The sequence below is a fragment of the Centroberyx gerrardi genome, chromosome 17 (genome assembly GCF_048128805.1).
Source record: "Centroberyx gerrardi isolate f3 chromosome 17, fCenGer3.hap1.cur.20231027, whole genome shotgun sequence".
In the NCBI taxonomy this organism is placed as follows: Eukaryota; Metazoa; Chordata; class Actinopteri; order Beryciformes; family Berycidae; genus Centroberyx; species Centroberyx gerrardi.
The window spans coordinates 3,887,271-3,905,656 of NC_136013.1; the positions used below are offsets into that span (position 1 = coordinate 3,887,271).

At 46.7% G+C, this 18,386-nt stretch overlaps 1 protein-coding gene across 2 annotated transcripts in view; it reads right to left on the minus strand.

Moving 5' to 3' along the window:
- The window catches only part of fgfr3 (fibroblast growth factor receptor 3), a 69,042-nt gene extending 52,327 nt beyond the window's left edge, over positions 1 to 16,715 (minus strand). For both annotated transcript variants that reach the window (XM_071922515.2, XM_071922514.2), the window contains exon 1: positions 16,513 to 16,715. In XM_071922515.2, coding sequence (XP_071778616.1) covers positions 16,513 to 16,660 — 148 coding nt within the window. In that variant the 5' untranslated portion in view covers positions 16,661 to 16,715. The remainder of the gene's footprint in view (positions 1 to 16,512) is intronic.
- Between the last annotated feature and the right edge of the window lie 1,671 nt (positions 16,716 to 18,386).

Sequence of the window (18,386 nt, forward strand, 5' to 3'; positions counted from 1 at the left end):
TTACGGCATTGCTGGAGAAAAACGTCTTCTTGTTCGGCCGGCCTGCTTTGCATGAAGCAACATCAGCGCAGGTTAAAACCGGCTGGCATGCAGCAGACAGAACAGTAAAAGATTACAGACTCGGCCTCTCTTTCTTTAAGGGAGCTTAACAGGTACGTTTATTGAGTCTGGTAGAGAAGGAGCAACACATACCGTTTTAAACCATATCTGTGTTTAAACGGCTTTTGAAAGTGATGGCTTCCAGATGGGCAAAGGAGACATTCGTCTTTATCAAGCTCCCTTTTTTCCTCCTCCTCGCTACACTGAGCTAATAATACGACAAGGCCATGTTTCCAACATCTGCAGAGTGAGGTAGTCTCAAGTAAGCAGCCGCAAACAATTGGGCGACAAATGGCCTTTTTTATTGCAGGTAATTAGTTGTTTGTTCCAACTACTGACAGAACTGGACTCCTGCTTTCTGGAACAACGCAGACCAAATACTTTCCACATTTCAGTGATCACTCACAGCCAATTGGGGTGCATGTGTGTGTGAGGCTGGGAGCAAAGCACGGTATGTACATGTGTACAGTGTGTGCGTACGCATGTGGATAAATGCAGCCTGTGTGTATTTCTTCAGTGAAAACAGCTTATATATCAACCAAAGCGTGTCTCCCTGCAGTATTTCGCAGTGGAAAAGACGCCGTAAAAGCGAGCCGAGGGGAAAGGCAGCATATCGAGCTTGCAGGCAGTTACTAATGAACTTGAGATGGAAAGAGACAGAGACAGACAGACAGAGAGACAGACAGACAGAGAGACAGACAGACAGAGAGACAGACAGACAGAGAGACAGACAGACAGAGAGACAGACAGACATAGAGAGACAGACAGACAGATCAGGCAGGCAGAGAGACAGCCCGGTTCAGGCCGTGGTTCCTCTGCAGGAGTCTGTCTGCTCGCTCCGGCCCGCCAACAGATTCTTTTACTTCTGCTTCCTATGCTGAAAAACTGGTCCGGCTGCCAACCGTTTGGCACACTCGACACCCCCTCGGACAAGCCAGCGTCACATGACCTTCAAACAGGATCTGCGGAGTCCCCCCACCCCCACCCGCCCTCCCTCCCACCATAAAGAGCACATTTCTCTTCCTCCATTTCACAGCTATGCCAATTGTAAATCCTGCTCGTCCTGGAAAAGCTCCCTCTTCTTTTACCCCCCTGCTTTTTTTTTTTTCGCGACGCGCAGCGAAAACCCCTAATCTCTGTTTAATATGGTTTGGCCGGATGTAAATACCTTCGCACAATGCCCTTAATCTCGGCCGGCCTGACAACCTCACACCATCGCGGAGGAGGCTGCCAGGGAGGAGAGGGAGAGAAAAGAGGGATGGCTCGGCGGAGATCAAGCAGCAGAGGAGAAAGGAGGCGAGGGGGGAGGGAGGGCTTCCCCAGCTTGTTGCCGCTATTCTTCGCCCGGTTGAGCCGTGCTTTATCAAAAGAGCCCCTAAAATCAAGTTAAAGATAGACGTTGCCTCTAAACATCCCGCCCCGGCCTGTGCCAGCCTTGCACCCCCCCCCCCCCCCCCCCCCCCCCCTCCCCTCCCAGTGCCTGGCCCTCCGCTCGACTGCGCTAACGAGCATCGGAAGCTACTGTACGTCCAGAGCGTCTTGGCAGGGTCCAATCGTCTTTGCTCCTTTCATACCCTCATCTATCCCCACCCACATCACCCCCCCACCCCCCACCCCCCTCCAGCCTTAGAATAGGGCCTGGGTTTGGTCCATGGTAATTGTCATTCCAAAGACGAACTGGCCTAGTTTCAATTCAACAGACAAGTGTAAGAAGCCCGGCCCACAAAAGCCAGGATGTCTCCGAAGTGTGTGTGGGGGTACGATACAACATAATCACACACCCCAAAACAACGCAGAGGAACCAATCCGATTACAAGGCGGCTTTGGGGATCGCAGAATATGGGCGTCAAAGCGTCTGATTCTGTATAGTGGTTTGGGCTAATACTTGATTTTCCCTTAACAAGAGGAACAGAGCTGATGTCTTAAGTATCAGCTGTAGTTGTGTATTGATTTTGGGTCTATATCAACTTCACTGCTGACTGTGGAGGCAAAACTGAACAGAAAGAGTGGTTAAACAGACATTTCAGTTAGAAATGAATGATTGGGTTAGGCTTTAAAACCTTTGAATTAAAGCACTGCATGGGAAAAGTTGCATCCTAAATACTATCCAATACTATTTTCCAACAGTTCCTCTTGGGGTGGAGCAGCAGCAGCACAGCAGCAGTGCAGCAGACGTGGAAAAAGCAATAATGCTACAGTGACTATATCTAACTTCTAGTGCTGTTTCTGACAGGTATGAAGGAAGGAAGGAAGGAAGGAAGGAAGGTAGGAAGTCGTTAATAATGAGAGATGTTTTCAAATCTCATTGTTTCCTTTAAGCTGGAGTGTTGTACACATCCATAGTTAAAAACCCTAGAGGTTGCGTACTTTCAGGGGATGTGCAACATTCAAACTTCAAACGATTAATGTATTAATTATACAATGAGGAAGTGAATAGGGTGTTTATACATTTTCAAAGCGCTGTTTGAAGTCCAAGACAAACTCTGGAGACGAGAAACAGCTGATGGAAACCGTCTCTGAACACGCCGACGCAGCACGAGGAGATCCCGATTGAAACGTTAACCTTTGACCTCCCATGACCCCGCCGTGACCCCGTCCCGACCTGTCGGTGTGGCGAGTGCACTGACCCCTCCAACCCACACACACACACACTCACACACACACACAACTTCCGATGCTGCCCAGCAGGGATGACCCCCCTCCACTGTCCTGCTTGGGTAGGATAGTCATAGTGCTGTGTGTGTGGGGTGTGTGTGTGTGTGTGTGTGTGTGTGTGTGGGAGGGGGTTTGGGGGGGTTGACAGAGACATCAAAGTCATGGGATATGGACAGTGTAAAGACACACTCGTCTATTAGCCTGGAACACACACACACACACACACACACACACACACAACCAGTAAAAAGGACACTGGTAACATAAGACTGACCCCTCTAATCATAATTGTTCACATCATGCAAAAAACTATTCAACTGCTTGTATATCAAATTGCTGCTGTTACATAGAACCTTGTAACTGCAATTTAAGTGTTTTAAAAATCACTTTACTTATATTGTAATGTTATTTGATCCTTTTTGTGGTGAGTAAGTGTCATGATCTTAGGAAGTCCATCCAAATCCAGCTGTATAACTTCAAAAATAAATCGGAATCAGTTTGAAAAGGACGCTGATTTTCTTCAATCCTAAAAAAGCTCACTGAGTAGATTTCAAAGTTGCAACATGACTTTAGGAGCCTTTTTGATACCTGGAGGGTGTGTGTGGAGGCAGGGTGTGAGTGTGTGTGGAGGCAGGGTGTGTGTGTAGGGTTCGGTTGGGATCAGCAGGACATAAAAGCGTTTACTGCTCTGTTTATGATGCTGTTTATTAGTGCGGTGGGACTGCGTGGGTCCGTCTCTCCGCCTGGTTGTTACCTCTCCACGTGAAACCGTGTGCCATGTGCTTCTGATCACCGACGGCACCCAAAAAAAAAAAAACCCACACTTCCTAAGCTGCTTCCTGTCCCGCACCGGCCCACTGGCCCAGAGTGGCTACTGAACAAGCAGCCAGCTAGCCTCCTATCTCCTCTCTTCTGTCCTTCTCCCTTTCTCTCTTCGTCTCTTCCTCGCTAATCACTGTCCATCTCAAAAATTAAAATGACTTAAGGATGTTTCTTAATCTAAACTATTTGAAAGACAATTAGTACACCTTTCTGTGAATTGAAAATGTTTAACACTATCTGAATTGTGTTGATGTGTAGATTCAAACGCTATGAATTATTTGCAAAAAACATTTAAACAAAGGCATGAATCTGCACACTGGAATAATAACGCTCAGTGAAATTATTAACTTTCATATCAACATTTCAATCCTGGGTCTTCAGCAGGACACGGTTAAACTCTTTTACCCAGGATTGGTGTGTAAGTGTATGTGTGTGTGTGTGTGTGTGTGTGTTTGCCTGTGTGAGGAGGACAGAAGCAGGAAAGCCTCTAATCCCGTCATCCCTCCCTCTCCCTCCATCCAGGACCCCCTTCCCTCCAGGACCTGCCTCCGTTCAAAGCACAGATGGAGCAGAGAGAGGAGCCTCTGTTTGGGAGAACAACTGGAGCCCAGTTGTCCTGGGACGTCTTTACCAGACAAATAACAGCCTGCACACTGTGCTGTGGACCTCTGGAGCCTGGGTTAGTGTCAAACACTCTGGGTACCCATCCAGAGTCACATCCAGACTGTTGTAAAACAAATGGAAACATCTACTTCTCATTTTTGTTTCATATTTCACTGTCAACAGATTGTGAAACGGTAAGAATTCATAATTTTGTAATGCTAATGTGCCTTAAGACAGACTGGTAGCATCGTTAGCGAGCTAGCTGCGCCCCGCAGGTACCCGGATGGCGCGGGTGTATCCATGGTAACCACTTAGGTAGCCAGGGTGACTGCCTGTATGCGCTCCACTCCACTGTGGCCTACAGACTTGTTTTGCCATTCATTAAGGAGTCAATGGAGTTTCCTAAGGAGGACAAGGCGATAGTATAGTGCTTCACAGATGAAAATGTTCAAAGCTTTCCTATTCAACCAGTGCCAACGTGCCACTGAGCAAAGCGCTTGCACTTGACCCCCAACCGCTGCGGTGAAGCTGCTCATTGGCCAGCTGGTTGAACTGGGCAGCAGGAATGTGTGTGACTGTGTGAATCTGAAGCGGGGCGATGCTTAAAAAGAGCATAACCCGCTCAAGAAAAACCCCAAACTCTGAGGAATAAAGGTTGAAGCAGAGTGAAGCTTAAAGAGGCAATAAGTACAAATTTTACTGCCACATGGCATCAAATGGGGGTTGATGAGGACGAAGACTAAAAAGACTCGTTCTCAAGCCGAAAAAGCAAATGAAAAAGCAGTTTTACTATATCAGTATTAAGCATGGTGATATATTATCTCTTCACTAGACATTTCTGTTGGATCTCTGCTCTAATTAGCTAGCTTACTCCTCTCTATTGCGAAAATGTGACTTTATTGTTTGTGTCAATTCCAGGCCACCGTAGCTCAAGGGTGCGAGAGACTTGTGTAGGAGGAGGTCAGCCCGATCAGTGTTACAAATCCTACTGGTCGTCAACAGACGTCGATAAAGGTCATAGATGACTTACCGCCCCTTTAAAAAGTCTGAAGCAGAGGGATGCTTTTAAAAAAGACCAGACGCACTCGAAAGCGAAACTCTTCCCTGGACCAACAACGGTTAAAACCTCGGCTATTACTAATATTGAAAAATAATCGAATGTTTTCCTTCTCAGACGTCGCGGTGATACACAGCAGATAGACACCTTCTGCCGCGGGACGCCAGCCACCAGGAGAGAACTGTTGCACGGGGAAAATATGCAGCCAATTACCAGATGCACCACACTCAAAAATAACATTTCATGGGAATTTTGAAGAATTTCTGACGTGGGTATTTTAAAACCCAAGTCTTGAGTCAGCTGTACTGTCACTGCTGTGCTGTTAGCCAGCACAACGCCGAAGTCTCTCCTCTCTCTCTCTCTCTCTCTCTCTCTCTCTCTCTTCTTTCCAGGGAGAAAAAGGCTTCCATTACGCCCTGCAGACATTACAAGGGTTTATTATTTTAGCTCTCCTGGCAAAATAACATAAGGGGGGCGGCTGGGGGGGTGGAGGGGGGGGGGGGATGTGGGAGAGATGGAAGCCGAGTTTGGTTTCAATATTAGATGTGTCAGCCGCCTGGGATGTGGGGGGGCTTTAAACAGAAGCACATGTGGGGCGCGAGCAGAGACCCCCGATCTTTTGAACAACGCAGCGGCGGGGGCGACCAAAGAAGGACGGATCATCCTGCTGAATAATGCTGCTGCTGATGGAGGGAGAGAGAGAAGGAGAGAGAGAGAGAGAGAGAGGAGGAGGAACAGGCAGAGTGAGCAGATGTCTGAGTGTGAACACAATCCATTGATTTGATTAGGAAGGAGAGAGAGGAAGAGGAGGAAGAGAGAGCGGAAGGAGAGGAAGGAGAGAGAGAGAGAGGAGTGGGAGAGAAGGGAGAGAGAGAGAGGAAGAGGAGGGAAAGAAGGAGAGGCAGAAGAGGGGGGGGAGAGGGAGGGGGAAAGAGGGAGAGGAAGAGGAGGGAGAGAGAGACGGAGAGAGTGGAAGAGGAAGGAAAGAAGGAGAGGGAAAGGAGAGGAGAGTGAGATAGAAGAGGAGGGAGAGAGAGGAAGAAGAAAGAGAGGAAGAGAGAGGGGAGAAGAGGAGGGAGAGAGAGTGAGAGAGAGGGAGGAGAGGGGAGCGAAAGAGGGAGAAGAGGATGGGGAGTGAAATAGGGGAAGAGGAGGGTGAGAGAGAAAGGTAGAAGAAGAGGAGAGAGAGAGAGGGAGAAGAAGAGGAAGGTAGGTGTTGCTATTGCCTCACTGGAGACTGCACACACACACCCACACACACACACATATAGACGGGCATGCAAGCACACGTATGTAGTCACTCTCTCTTCACACACACACTCATGTATACTCTCTCTCTCTCTCTCACACACACACACACACACACACACACACACACATCAACAGCAGCTACTCCTTGAAGGCTCATTTTAATTTGTGCTGTCTGTCTGTTGGATCGCTGTTTCCATTCACAGAAATGTAAATGGGGTGAAGCGGAGAGAGAGAGAAAGAGAGAGAGAGAGAGTGAGTGTGTGTGAGAGAGAGAGAGAGAGAGAGAGAGAGGGACGAGTAAGTGGAAGAGCAGAGCGATAACAGAGAGAGACGGAGCGAGTGGGAGTATGGATGAGATAAAGACATACGACTGTTTCAGATAGTATGTATTATTATATGACATGATTACTTTATGGGTATTATATATGAGTGTGTGTGTGTGTGTGGGGGGAGAGAGAGAGAGAGAGAGAGAGAGAGAGTGAAGAAATGTATATATGTGTGTGTATCTGAGAGAGAGATTAAAAGTGTGTATGCACATAATTAGAAAGAATTAGTAAATGTATATGTGTAGAGAGAGAGATTAAATGTGTGTGTACGTGCATAAGTGTGTACATTTATCTGTGTGTATACATTTATCTGTGTGTGTATGTGTGTGTGAAAGGGAATGAGTAATTAGAGAGAATTTGTTAATGTATATTTGTATATGTGTGTGTGTGTGTGTGTGTGTGTGTGTGTGTGGCTGAAGAGGCAGTGGGGGGACAGAGGGGGAGTCAGGGGGCTGAGCGATGGGTGGGATAGATCAAGCCTGGGTTGTCCCTCTCTCTTTGTGTGTGTGTGTGTGTGTGTGTGTGTGTGCTTGGACTCCTTACAGCTCGGCACACAACCTGCCATCTGTTTGCCTCTGCCAGCAACACAAAACACCCTTCCAATGGGGTTGGCTCGAAGCAGAGACAGCAGCACACACACACGCACACACACACACACACACACACACACACACACACACACACACACACACACACACGCACACGCCTACAAACACGTTTATACATGCATGAGGACGGTGTATATTGGCTTCATATTGCAATCGCCATCCGTCAAAACAATTCAATCAAAATTATGCAATCAAACCAATGGCTGCCATAAATCTATGTCAGAAGAGAGAGAGAGAGAGAGAGAGAGAGAGAGAGACAAAGGGAAAGACAGAGAGGGAAAGAAAGAGAAAGAGTGAGAGAAAGAAAGAGAGAAAGACAATAAAACAATCATTCAGTCACCTCAGTGCAAATATTTTGTCAGGTTCAACTGCAGTCCCAGCTGAACACCGCCCCCCCTGCACCTCCACCCCCCCTCCCGCGCGCCCTTCAAAAGCAGTCCTCCTGATACGATACAACGAGCCTCTTTGTTCCCGTCCATGTCTGCCTTATCTGTTAACTATCTCAACAATTTCCTTAAGGGGAGCTTTGTAATTAAAAACCCGCCGTATGTCAACGCCGCTGTCAGCCAGCAGGCTAAGAACCGCCTGAACCGCAGCCAGGGTACAGCAGAGGACATGCACAGGTGTGTGTGTGCGTGTGTGTGTGTGTGTGTGTGTGCGTACATGTTGCAAAAAACGTCACTGGGGTGAAACAGGTAAGTATAGCTACATCACCTTTACAGAGGATCATCAAAGACTTGAGAAATTGAGGGATGTACGCCAGAAAGAGAGGGGAAATGAGAAGATATGCGGGAAGATATAGGGCTTAAAATGTGTTTGTGTGTGTGTTAAACATATATGTGTGTGTGTGTGTTAAACATATATGTGTGTGTGTGTGTGTCAATTAGCAAGAGAAAAAGAAAGAGAGGGAGGGAAAGAGAGACAGAGAGAGATTAAGTGCAAAATCCCTGCTGTGGAATAGGTGGCAGGGGTTTCACGTGAGCAGAACACACACACACACACACACACACACACTGCAGACACGTCTCTATTTTCATCCATAATTCATAGTGTGACATGCAGAGAGGGATTCAAAGGGCATTAATGAGGTGTAGCACTACATTGCAGGCTGACACTGACCTACTGATCCACAGCTGTCCTGCAGTCGTGTTTCCCACCAGCCAAACCTACACAGGTGAACACTTTGACAAGGGACCCGAACATTAGAAAACCTGATGATTTTTTAGGGGTCTATAGGGATAACAGTGACAGAGAGGGTTCCTTTCACTGCAGTGTTACCTTTATAACCGATCAATAAATCAACCCTCGGTGCTTGAGCATGTGTAACACTCGGAGCAGAGTGGCTTTAGATTTGAAATAAAACCCCTAATATAAAAAAAAGGCCCTCTGCTCTCTTTTAGATTTCACACTTTTGTCTGATTCGAGACGCCCATTTTCAATTCAACCTGTGAGCCGATGTGTCACATAAACCGTTGGAAACACTTGACACAGCAACAGCCTTTTCCCAGTGTATTAAATTGTGTTTTATCCAAGGGAGCATACTGCGTTTAGACAGTAATACTCTGTAACTACTTAATGAAAATCTCCCTGATGCATAATGTTCTCAGAAGGATGTAACAACGCAAAGTAGAATGAGTACAAATGTTATTGTAAGAATATAATTTATTAGGGAGATTTCCATTAAGTTCTTAAATAAATGCAGTACTTTCCATATGTTTTTTTGCAGTGCATCCCGTCCCTCTGAGTCTCTTGACGCTTTAAAGAAGCTCCCTGCGAAGGTCCCTTTGTAAATGGGACTCTGATTTGTTGTTAATGTTTAATTCCCATCCAGAAAAGTGTCTAAAGTGTCAGCTGGATTAAGTGTCTGATGGATTAAGGACAGAACGAGGCATTGTTCAACAAATCGTCATTCTCCACTGCTTATTTGGCCCGCGCGCTTCTCACGCTTGCCAAAGATTTCTTGATAATGTTGCCAAGGAAATGAACATTCATACAACTCTGGAGAGTCAGAGAGGCAAAGTGTTACTACACAAAAGGGAATAATCTGGCGTAACATTACACAGGCAGTTATGATGGGCAATCCAATTTTCAGAGTGTCATGTAAAGCCCACACATGGAGCGATACTCATTTCCATGATAACATGATTAAAAGGAAGCCATCTTGGAGGACATCACAGAAAATACCAGTACCATGACACTCCAGGAAATACCCTTCTATAAATGAACACTGCAGAGGCGGAGCTAAAAATAAGAAGGCAAAAATAAAATAATAGTGGTATGCAAAATCAATGGAAGGAGGCGAATGGAGCGAGATGGATGCAACTTCACTCCGAACTGAGGTGAAGTGAGGTGAAGAGGCGTTGAAATATTTCAACTTGGGTGAGAAATTTACTTGACGCAGGAAAGCGAAAGCCAATCAGCTTCGAGCAGGACTCTGTCCAGGCGCCTGTCAATTTCTCCCCAGCAGGAAAAATGTCCACTGGGTATTTGTGACCAAAAATAAAAGCTAGATTCCTCAAAGAAGACGTTTGGCAGGACAACAGCCAAGCCAAGCACGACTGAATAAAAACCATAATGCTGAAGCAGACCTGAAGCATCCAAGTAATTCATTATCTCATCATTCCTCATCTTTAAAATAAGAAGACAAGAAAGATGTCAATCAAAACCACTAGTCATGACGGCTGACTATCGCCCCTCACTGCTTTCTGTAAGGTGGGTCAAGTGGAGGCATCAAACCTGCATGTCCAGCTTCCTCACTGCTGTTTGGGAGACAGTTTAAAAAAGGAATCGTTCACCCCAAAAAAATCAGTTGGTAACTACTCACTCAATTGAAACTGCATTGAAGTTTGTACAAAAAAAGTTCCATCTCAGCAATCGTTTGGCTACAAAACACTTTGGAGCTGTTTGGAGAAATTTGATGCACATTTTATGCTTTTTTTTTGGAGCGACTTCAATAGTTTCGAATAAGGCTGAGATGGAAGCATGGGGGCTAAATCGCTCTGTGTTTGGTTTTCATACAAACTTCAATGGAGCAGTTAATGATGGAAGCTTCCTTTATGTTTTGATTTCCCACCAGTGACCGTACCTGACACCGGGCAATTAAGGTGAATCTACAGCGCTTCAATTAGTGGGCATGGGACGCTCTTCTCTGTTGCAGCCCCACTGATAAGACGGGTGTATATGTGTGTATTCTTATATAAAAATTGTGTCCAGTTTAGCTGAGAAACATTTGGGCAACAGCCTACTGTAAAGTGTAAAGTGTAAAGTGTAAAGTGTAAAGTGTAATCGCAGTGTGTTTGACTGACACTCTGCACTAAGCTGCTGCTGCTCACTGTCTACAGACTACAGTATGTACTGCCTTAAGGACGGCACAACCACTATCAAAGACTACACAGCACAGGCACAGCCTTCAAAGACAACAGCCAAGTGGATCAGTGTGTGTGTGTGTGTGCGTGTGTGTGTGTGTGTGTTAGAGAGAGAGAGACAGAGAGAGAGAGAGAGCGAGTCACAAACAAAGAGAGAGGAGAGAGGAGCAGAGAAGAAAAAAGAGGGATGGCAGAGAGAGAGAGTGACAGGGAAAGACAGAGGAGAGCAGACAGTGTATGTGTGTGTGTGTGTGTGTGTGTGTGAATTGTGGAGCCTGACTGTAAATCTGCGGACACCGTGGTTTTAACGAGTCTTCTAACGACCCAAACAACCCCTGCTGACATTTACAGTCCTCACTGGTGGGGGCGGGGGTCACTGACCTCACACACACACACACACACACACACACACACACACACACACACACAAACACACACACTGTCTCTCTCTCTCTCAAAGACACATATTTGCAGTCTTCTCGTACTGACCACACACACACACCCACATATACACACTGTCGCTCTCTCTTTCTCTCTCTCACACACACACACACACTCACACACACACACAAAAACACAGACTCTCCACTATCCTTTAATTTCAGTCAATCTTTTTCTTTTCATCTTCTTTTACTGCCTCCCTTTCATAATCCGTCTCTGCTCAAACAGACATAACATTCACTTCATAGCAGACTCCACGTAGGTCTGCTTTTTAACAGTCAGCGACACACACACACACACACACACACACACACACACGCAGATGCAATGGCAAAACTGAATGTGTTGAATTTATAGGTCTGCTGGTTCACAGAAAACGTCGGAGCAGAGGAGCCACATATTTCATCTGAGCTCAACAGGGGCATTACAGCAGGGAGGGGGGGGGGGGGGGCAGTCAGTAAATACAGAGGGGAGAAGAATAACACACACACACACACACACACACAGCCTCTGCTCTTTGTCATCAGTCTCTCACATCGGTCACCTTGGTCTCTGAAACATTTTCACAACATTTGCAAATGCCACCGACCTTAAGAGAAATAAACAACGGCACGCTCTACGACAACATTATGGTGGACTTAATGGGAACAAGGAATTCCACTTCACACACACACACACACACACGTCACAGTGTCTCCTTGCCTCACACATGCACACACACACACCATGGTTAGAAATTAACTTTTTTCTTTTTCCAGAGGGCATTTTGTGCCACTTTTGTGCCACGTATTTTGGTCATTTTCAGGGGCAATTTTAATCAAATATGAAACCATACATTTGCACTGCATACTGGCAAATAAATACTCAATTTATACCTGTAAGATTTTATTATTTTAAATTATAATATACCATAATTTAACAGAGTAACAATCATTCTTTTTCTGCTGCTTCAGGCTGTGTGCTCAGTTGTTTTCTAATCAAAAACTCAATTTTTCTCATCCAGAAAATCCCCTATTCCTACCTACGGTGGCCCACAGGGGACAGAAATTGCATCACATGCAAAAAAAACAAAGGGGTAATCCTAATTATCGGGGGTGTTTTTTTTGCTTCCTCCTTTTTAATTTCACAGGCTTTTTATACACTTCCAAGGTCACTTTTGCCTCGGGCCCCTGTTAATTTCTGACCCTCACACACACACACACACACACACACTCATACAGCCATGCATCCACACACACACACACACACAGTCACATTCCACACAGAAAGCACAAACCTCAGTGACAAGTTTGCAGGGGAAATCGTGCCATCTGCCAGTAAACGACAGTCATTTTATCCCTACTGCTCGTCCATCTGTGGACATGGGGAGCCCGGCTGGAGAGCAGGGGGCCGGGGGGAGAGGGGCCGCAGGCACCGGGCCGCTGTCTGTGGGCTCCTGAGCCTTCCTTTCCTCCCTCTCTCCAAACTCAAGTAGCTCCACTACAGGTTTTTGCTGCAGGACACTAAAGGATACCTTGGATTTTGACGGGTGAAAGAGGGAGAAAAGGAAGCGATAGACTTCAGGCTTCAGCGTCTGGCAGCCTGCAAGTATGTGCCTGCTTTTTTTCTTCTTCTCTCTCTCTTTCATGATTCAAGATTCAAGATTTTAAGTTCCCAGGATTGCAAGATTTCAAGATTTCCTTTGCAGTTCTCTCGGTGAAACTTAATTTTGGATGCAGTAACGCCGCATAAAAATAAAACAACACTCCACATGACAATACATTGCACCTGTGACAGTAACACATAGAAACACACCAGGGTCTGCCTCATCAGTCAGCAGTTAGTTTAAGTTCATCAGAGGCAACAGAGGGCAGGTAAACCCTAGATAGACCTAACCAACCTTAAGTTGATGTTTTTTGTGCTAAAATACGTCAAATAATCAGCTTTTCACCCAGAATGTTATTCTTGTCAGGGTGGAAAAGCCTCTGAAACAGCATTCAGAGCATCATGGGACACTCTCCACTGAAACCCAGACTGATGATATTATTTTATTGTTAGCAGCTCTTTAAGACAGGAAAACCCACCACACCTATTCAATGGTACAGAAACACTGACCTAAAATTAATAATTAAAAGGCGCAAAGAAAATGAAATGGCATGTCAGGTTTTCCAGCCTGTTTTTCTGTATCTGTGGTCAGGAAGGAACCTGGCATCATATCAGAGGCGGACGATCTGATTGGTCGACATCTTATATTTAATAAAAAGTCAATATCAGCCCGATACATTGGCAAACTGATATATCGGTCTAACCCTAGGTTTCAATGGAGAGTTTAAGTGTCATATTGAGCAAAATGACTTTCCATCTCTCCAGGGAAAATCTCTGGGGGAAACACGACTGCACACTTTATCCATGCTATCACCTGACCATCATCCACCTGACATCATATTAATCATCATGCACTGATATGACAAATATAAGCGGCTTGAGACAAAAGCCTCCTTATAGCTATACTATGCCGTGGCTGCATTTGGCGGCGTCTGCATACCATGCAGGTACAAGATCGCAGTCTGCACACCCAGCACCCCAAGGGCTTAGAAAAACACAGTTGGCTTTTAGATGATGCCAAGCATGATAGTGTGTGATGGCTCCCAGCAGGGAAGGCAATCAGGCGGACAGAATCACAACACGTCTATTGTAACACTGGGTTTTACATGGGAGAGGGCAAGGGGGGGCAGAGAAAGGGGAGGAGAGGAGAGGAGAGGAGAGGAGAGGAGGAGAGGAGAGGAGAGGAGAGGAGAGGAGAGGAGGAGAGGAGAGGAGAAGAGAGGAGAAGAGAGGAGGGGAGAGGAGAGGAGGAGATGAGGGGAGAGGAGAGGAGGAGAGGAGAGGAAAGGAGAGGAGAGGAGGAGAGGTGGGGAGAGGAGAGGGGAGGAGAGGAGGAGAGGAGAGGAGATGAGGGGAGAGGGGAGGAGAGAGGAGAGGAGAGGAGAGGAGGAGAGGTGGGGAGAGGGGAGGAGAGAGGAGAGGAGAGCAAAGGAGGAGAGGAGAGGAGGAGAGGAGAGATGGGGAGAGGAGGAGAGGAGAGGGGAGGAGAGGAGGAGAGGTGGGGAGGAGAGGTGGGGATAGGAGAGGGGAGAGGAGAGCAAAGGAGGAGAGGAGAGGAGAGGAGGAGATGAGGGGAGAGGATAGGAGAGGAGAGGAGGAGAGGTGGGGAGAGGAGAGGGGAGAGCAAAGGAGGAGAGGAGAGGAGAGGAGGAGAGAAGATGAGGAGAGGTGGGGAGAGGAGAGGAGGAGAGAGGAGAGGAGATGAGGGGAGAGGGGAGGAGAGGAGGAGAGGAGAGGAGAGGAGATGAGGGGAGAGGGGAGGAGAGGAGAGGAGGAGAGGTGGGGAGAGGAGAGGAGGGGAGAGGAGAGGAGGGGAGAGGAGATATTTATGTTATGGAGAGCAGTATTCACACACAGGTAGAGGCTCAGATCAGCCTGACCTCAGCTATCAGACAGACAGAGAGCTGTGACGCACACACACATACGGATGAATGTGAGTGCATGTGTTCACATACTTAAACACACACACACACACACACACACACACAGGGTATCTCGCCTTGCATAAGACAGCTGGGTTCTCTCCAGAAAGCACCCAGCTCCTCGTCTTTCTTAATGCACTGTAGCGTGTAAAGTGTGTCAAAGACTCATTTTGAATAACTCTCACAGAAAAAAAGAAGAAGAAGAAGAAGGAGGAAAAAAAAGAAAACAAACTCTTGGCTAGCGCCTCAGAAAAAGATTACTCTGCTGTGTTAGTTTCTTTTTGCGCAATATGGAGAGATTAAAGCAAACACAGTCGACGTTTACTTTGGATTGATCTGGGGGTATTTCTCTGCCTCCAGAACAAAGACGGAGAGAAACGCGCTAAGCTCAGCGAACCGAGCAGACTCCAATTAAATCCTCCTCATAAAAAAAAAACAAAAAAACACCACATTCACATAAACAATAAATGTGCCTTTTGAAATGTCCCTATTTGAAGTGATGAACACACACAAAATTGAACGCGGTCCTAAGCAGATGTCACATTAGCATGGAAAACGAAGCGAGGCTGAATCAGCGAGGAACAAGCAAAGCAGCAAGCATGAGAGCAGCTAAACATCCTCTCTCCTCCTTTTAGACAACCGGCTTCTCAGGCTTGGCCTTTTCTTTCTTCTGCTTTCTGACTGAGTGAGTGTGTAGTGGATGTGAGGCAGATCCCTCTGTGTTGTGATGTAGGAAATGAGTCCGATCGATTCGCCGTACGAATAAGGAACTGCAGGAAATAAGGAAACACAGGAGCAACTCTGCTCAGCTGATGCTACAGTGTTTTGGAAGTGGACAATATTGTCTTCATTAGGGACGGGGATTTACTGTCATGAGACAAAACTACAGCGGATAACATAGCAGGATATACGGAGCAAATGTTTAATGAAAAGTTGCACAACGGGTGGTTTCAGCCGAGCGATCTGATTGGACAAAAATGCATGTTGCTATGCCTAGGGAGCTAGTTAGCGATCCTTCATGTTTTCTCCTGTTTTATCCTTATGGACTTTGAAGTTAACTTTTCACTCAGTATACATGCATTGATAACTGTGGTATAAAAGTCATAACAATCTTTTGGACATTCTCTGCTGTGATTATGGATGCGATGGTGATGCAATAGATACGAGGCACAGCTGAGCCTCCTTGGGAATTATTGTTATAATATAGTTAATCATTAATATTGACAAAACTGTCCAACTGTGCAATGCCTCAATTGTATCATATGGTATCGCATTGTATCGCATCGTATCGTATCATATTATAGCGTATTGTATCAAATTGTATTGCATTGTATATCGTATTGTTTTGTAACATATCATATTATATCCTATTGTATTGTATCATATTGTATCATATCCAATCATATTCTATTGCAATGTATGAACCTCTGGGAATTCACACAACTCTAACTCTGTTAAAGTGATGATATACTGAAAATGTTTGAGGAAATGAGGAAATGTGAGGGTAATATTGCCTTTTGCAGCGTTTGATTATGTAAAATCAATCTGGAGAACCTGGTATAAGTATAGTGATCAATAAAGTATCTTTTATTATTGCCAAAATTGCAGATTTGCCTCAAAATGTTGCTTATGCATCATTGCCTTTATACGTGCAGGGGTTTGCTGGTACCTGGTTCCTTCAGGACATTAACTGGTGTATCGTATGGCACCAGGACTGTGTGTGGTGTGGTACGGTACAGTACAGTTCAGTACAGTGTGGTATATTGTATCTTATCGTACCTGTGGGCTGAGCGGTGGGCAGCCTGGCCGGAGCGACGGACAGAGGGAGGAGGAAGGACAGCCAGAGTGAGCACCACAGAGCCGTCATTCCTCTGGACGACGAGGCGAGACGAAGAGCAGCGAGGCCCGACTCCGACTCAGACGACATCCTCCGTTCGCATGCTGTCCAGCAGAACGGCGGCCTCCGACGCCGCGAGAAACTATCCAACAACTCCCCGCGCCTTCCTGAAACACAGCAGAGACGGAGGAACAGTCAATGAGAGGACAAAGGTGGAGAGCAGAAACACTCGAGCCTGGATGTTTGCTAATCAATCAGACCAATCAATGAACAATACAATCGACCTATCATACTTTATTTGTACAGCACATGTTCAGGAAATCCAATTGGGAGAGCTTTTGCAACAAACAGAGACACAGAAAAACAAGAAGTTAAATATACTGTATGTAAGAATAGATGAGGATAAACACAGACTATAGAAGCGCCTTTGGGTCTGCACACATGCTACTAGATTTTGACCAGACATTCCTCACAGATTTCGAGGATTATGGTGGAAATCCCTCTTCGCAGTTTTTCTCAGAAACTCTCGCCCTGATCGTTAAGATGGGTGGATTGGAGCGGCCGTACCGGAGCAACAATATCTGAAGTCAATTAACCTGAGAAGTCCTGCAGCGCGCACCCACCCTGGCTGCAAGTTTCATTAACCCGATCCAGTCGTACAGTAGTTCGCTCTTCTAGAAAACACAACGGGACCATAACCCCATAGCGGAGAGAGAGAAGAACCACATTAGGCCGGCGCGTCAAACCTAAACAGCCTGTCACTCCTTTCGCAGGACTCCTTTCTGCTCGAGAGACTCTTCTGCATGGTTTAGCAACAGATTGACACGAATTCACTAATCTTTCTACAGGATGAGGAATGCCGAAGTCTACAGTATCAGTTGCCCAACGCGCCCGGCGGCTCCGGGGGCGGGTGGAGGAGGAGGAGGAGGAGGAGGAGGGAGCGCGGAGGACGGCCGCAGCGTGCGATGCTGCGGCGCTAGCTTCTCTGTTTGCTTAAGCGGGGAGAAGCTGGAATGCAGCGAGGGCGCGGAGCTGTGAGCGAGGTGCCCAGAAAAGCAAAGAGCTCCCCACACTAAACCCCCCACATGCACACACTGCTCAAACTACCACTGTTAGCTTAAACTTTAGCAGCTCTGTCCGGCTTCAGAATAGCCTTGGCTGTGAGGCGTACACACACAGGAACACATGCAACCATTGAGACGCAAAACACGTCCACACACACACCCACCTCCACACACACACACACACAGACTTTTTAAGAGTGAGCTTTGCTTGCACACAGAGAGGTGTATTGTACACACACACACTCCAGAGAGAGGTTGTGTTGTCTTAAGTCTTAACAGTGCTGTTTTTCTTTCCCTCGGAGGACCTGTGACCCACTCCTTGCTCAGCACATACTGAAGCCCTGGCAGAGGCCGGCCGGCTCTGCAAGGCTCTGTTTGCACATTATCACTCTTCCACATAGAAAACACTGGCTGGGGAACGGCTTGAGAAACTTCACAAGACACACACGCATGACCAAAGAGGTACAGACGCACACACACACACACACTGCACGCACGCACGCACCCCCGAATCTAAACACTGCCACCGCACTTTTCATGCTGCATCGTAGCCTTTTATGTTCACAATATATACTCCTCTTCTTCTCTCCCCGCCCCCCCCCCCCCCCCCCCCCGCGCTCTCGCCCCGTCCTCGCCCTCTTACAACACAAGACGCCTCCACGCCGGTGCGGTGTGTTTACACAGCCCGATAAGGCCTCGCTCCGCAGGCGTGGAGGTGGCTGATTGCAGGCCTCTCCGACTCGGAAAGGGGG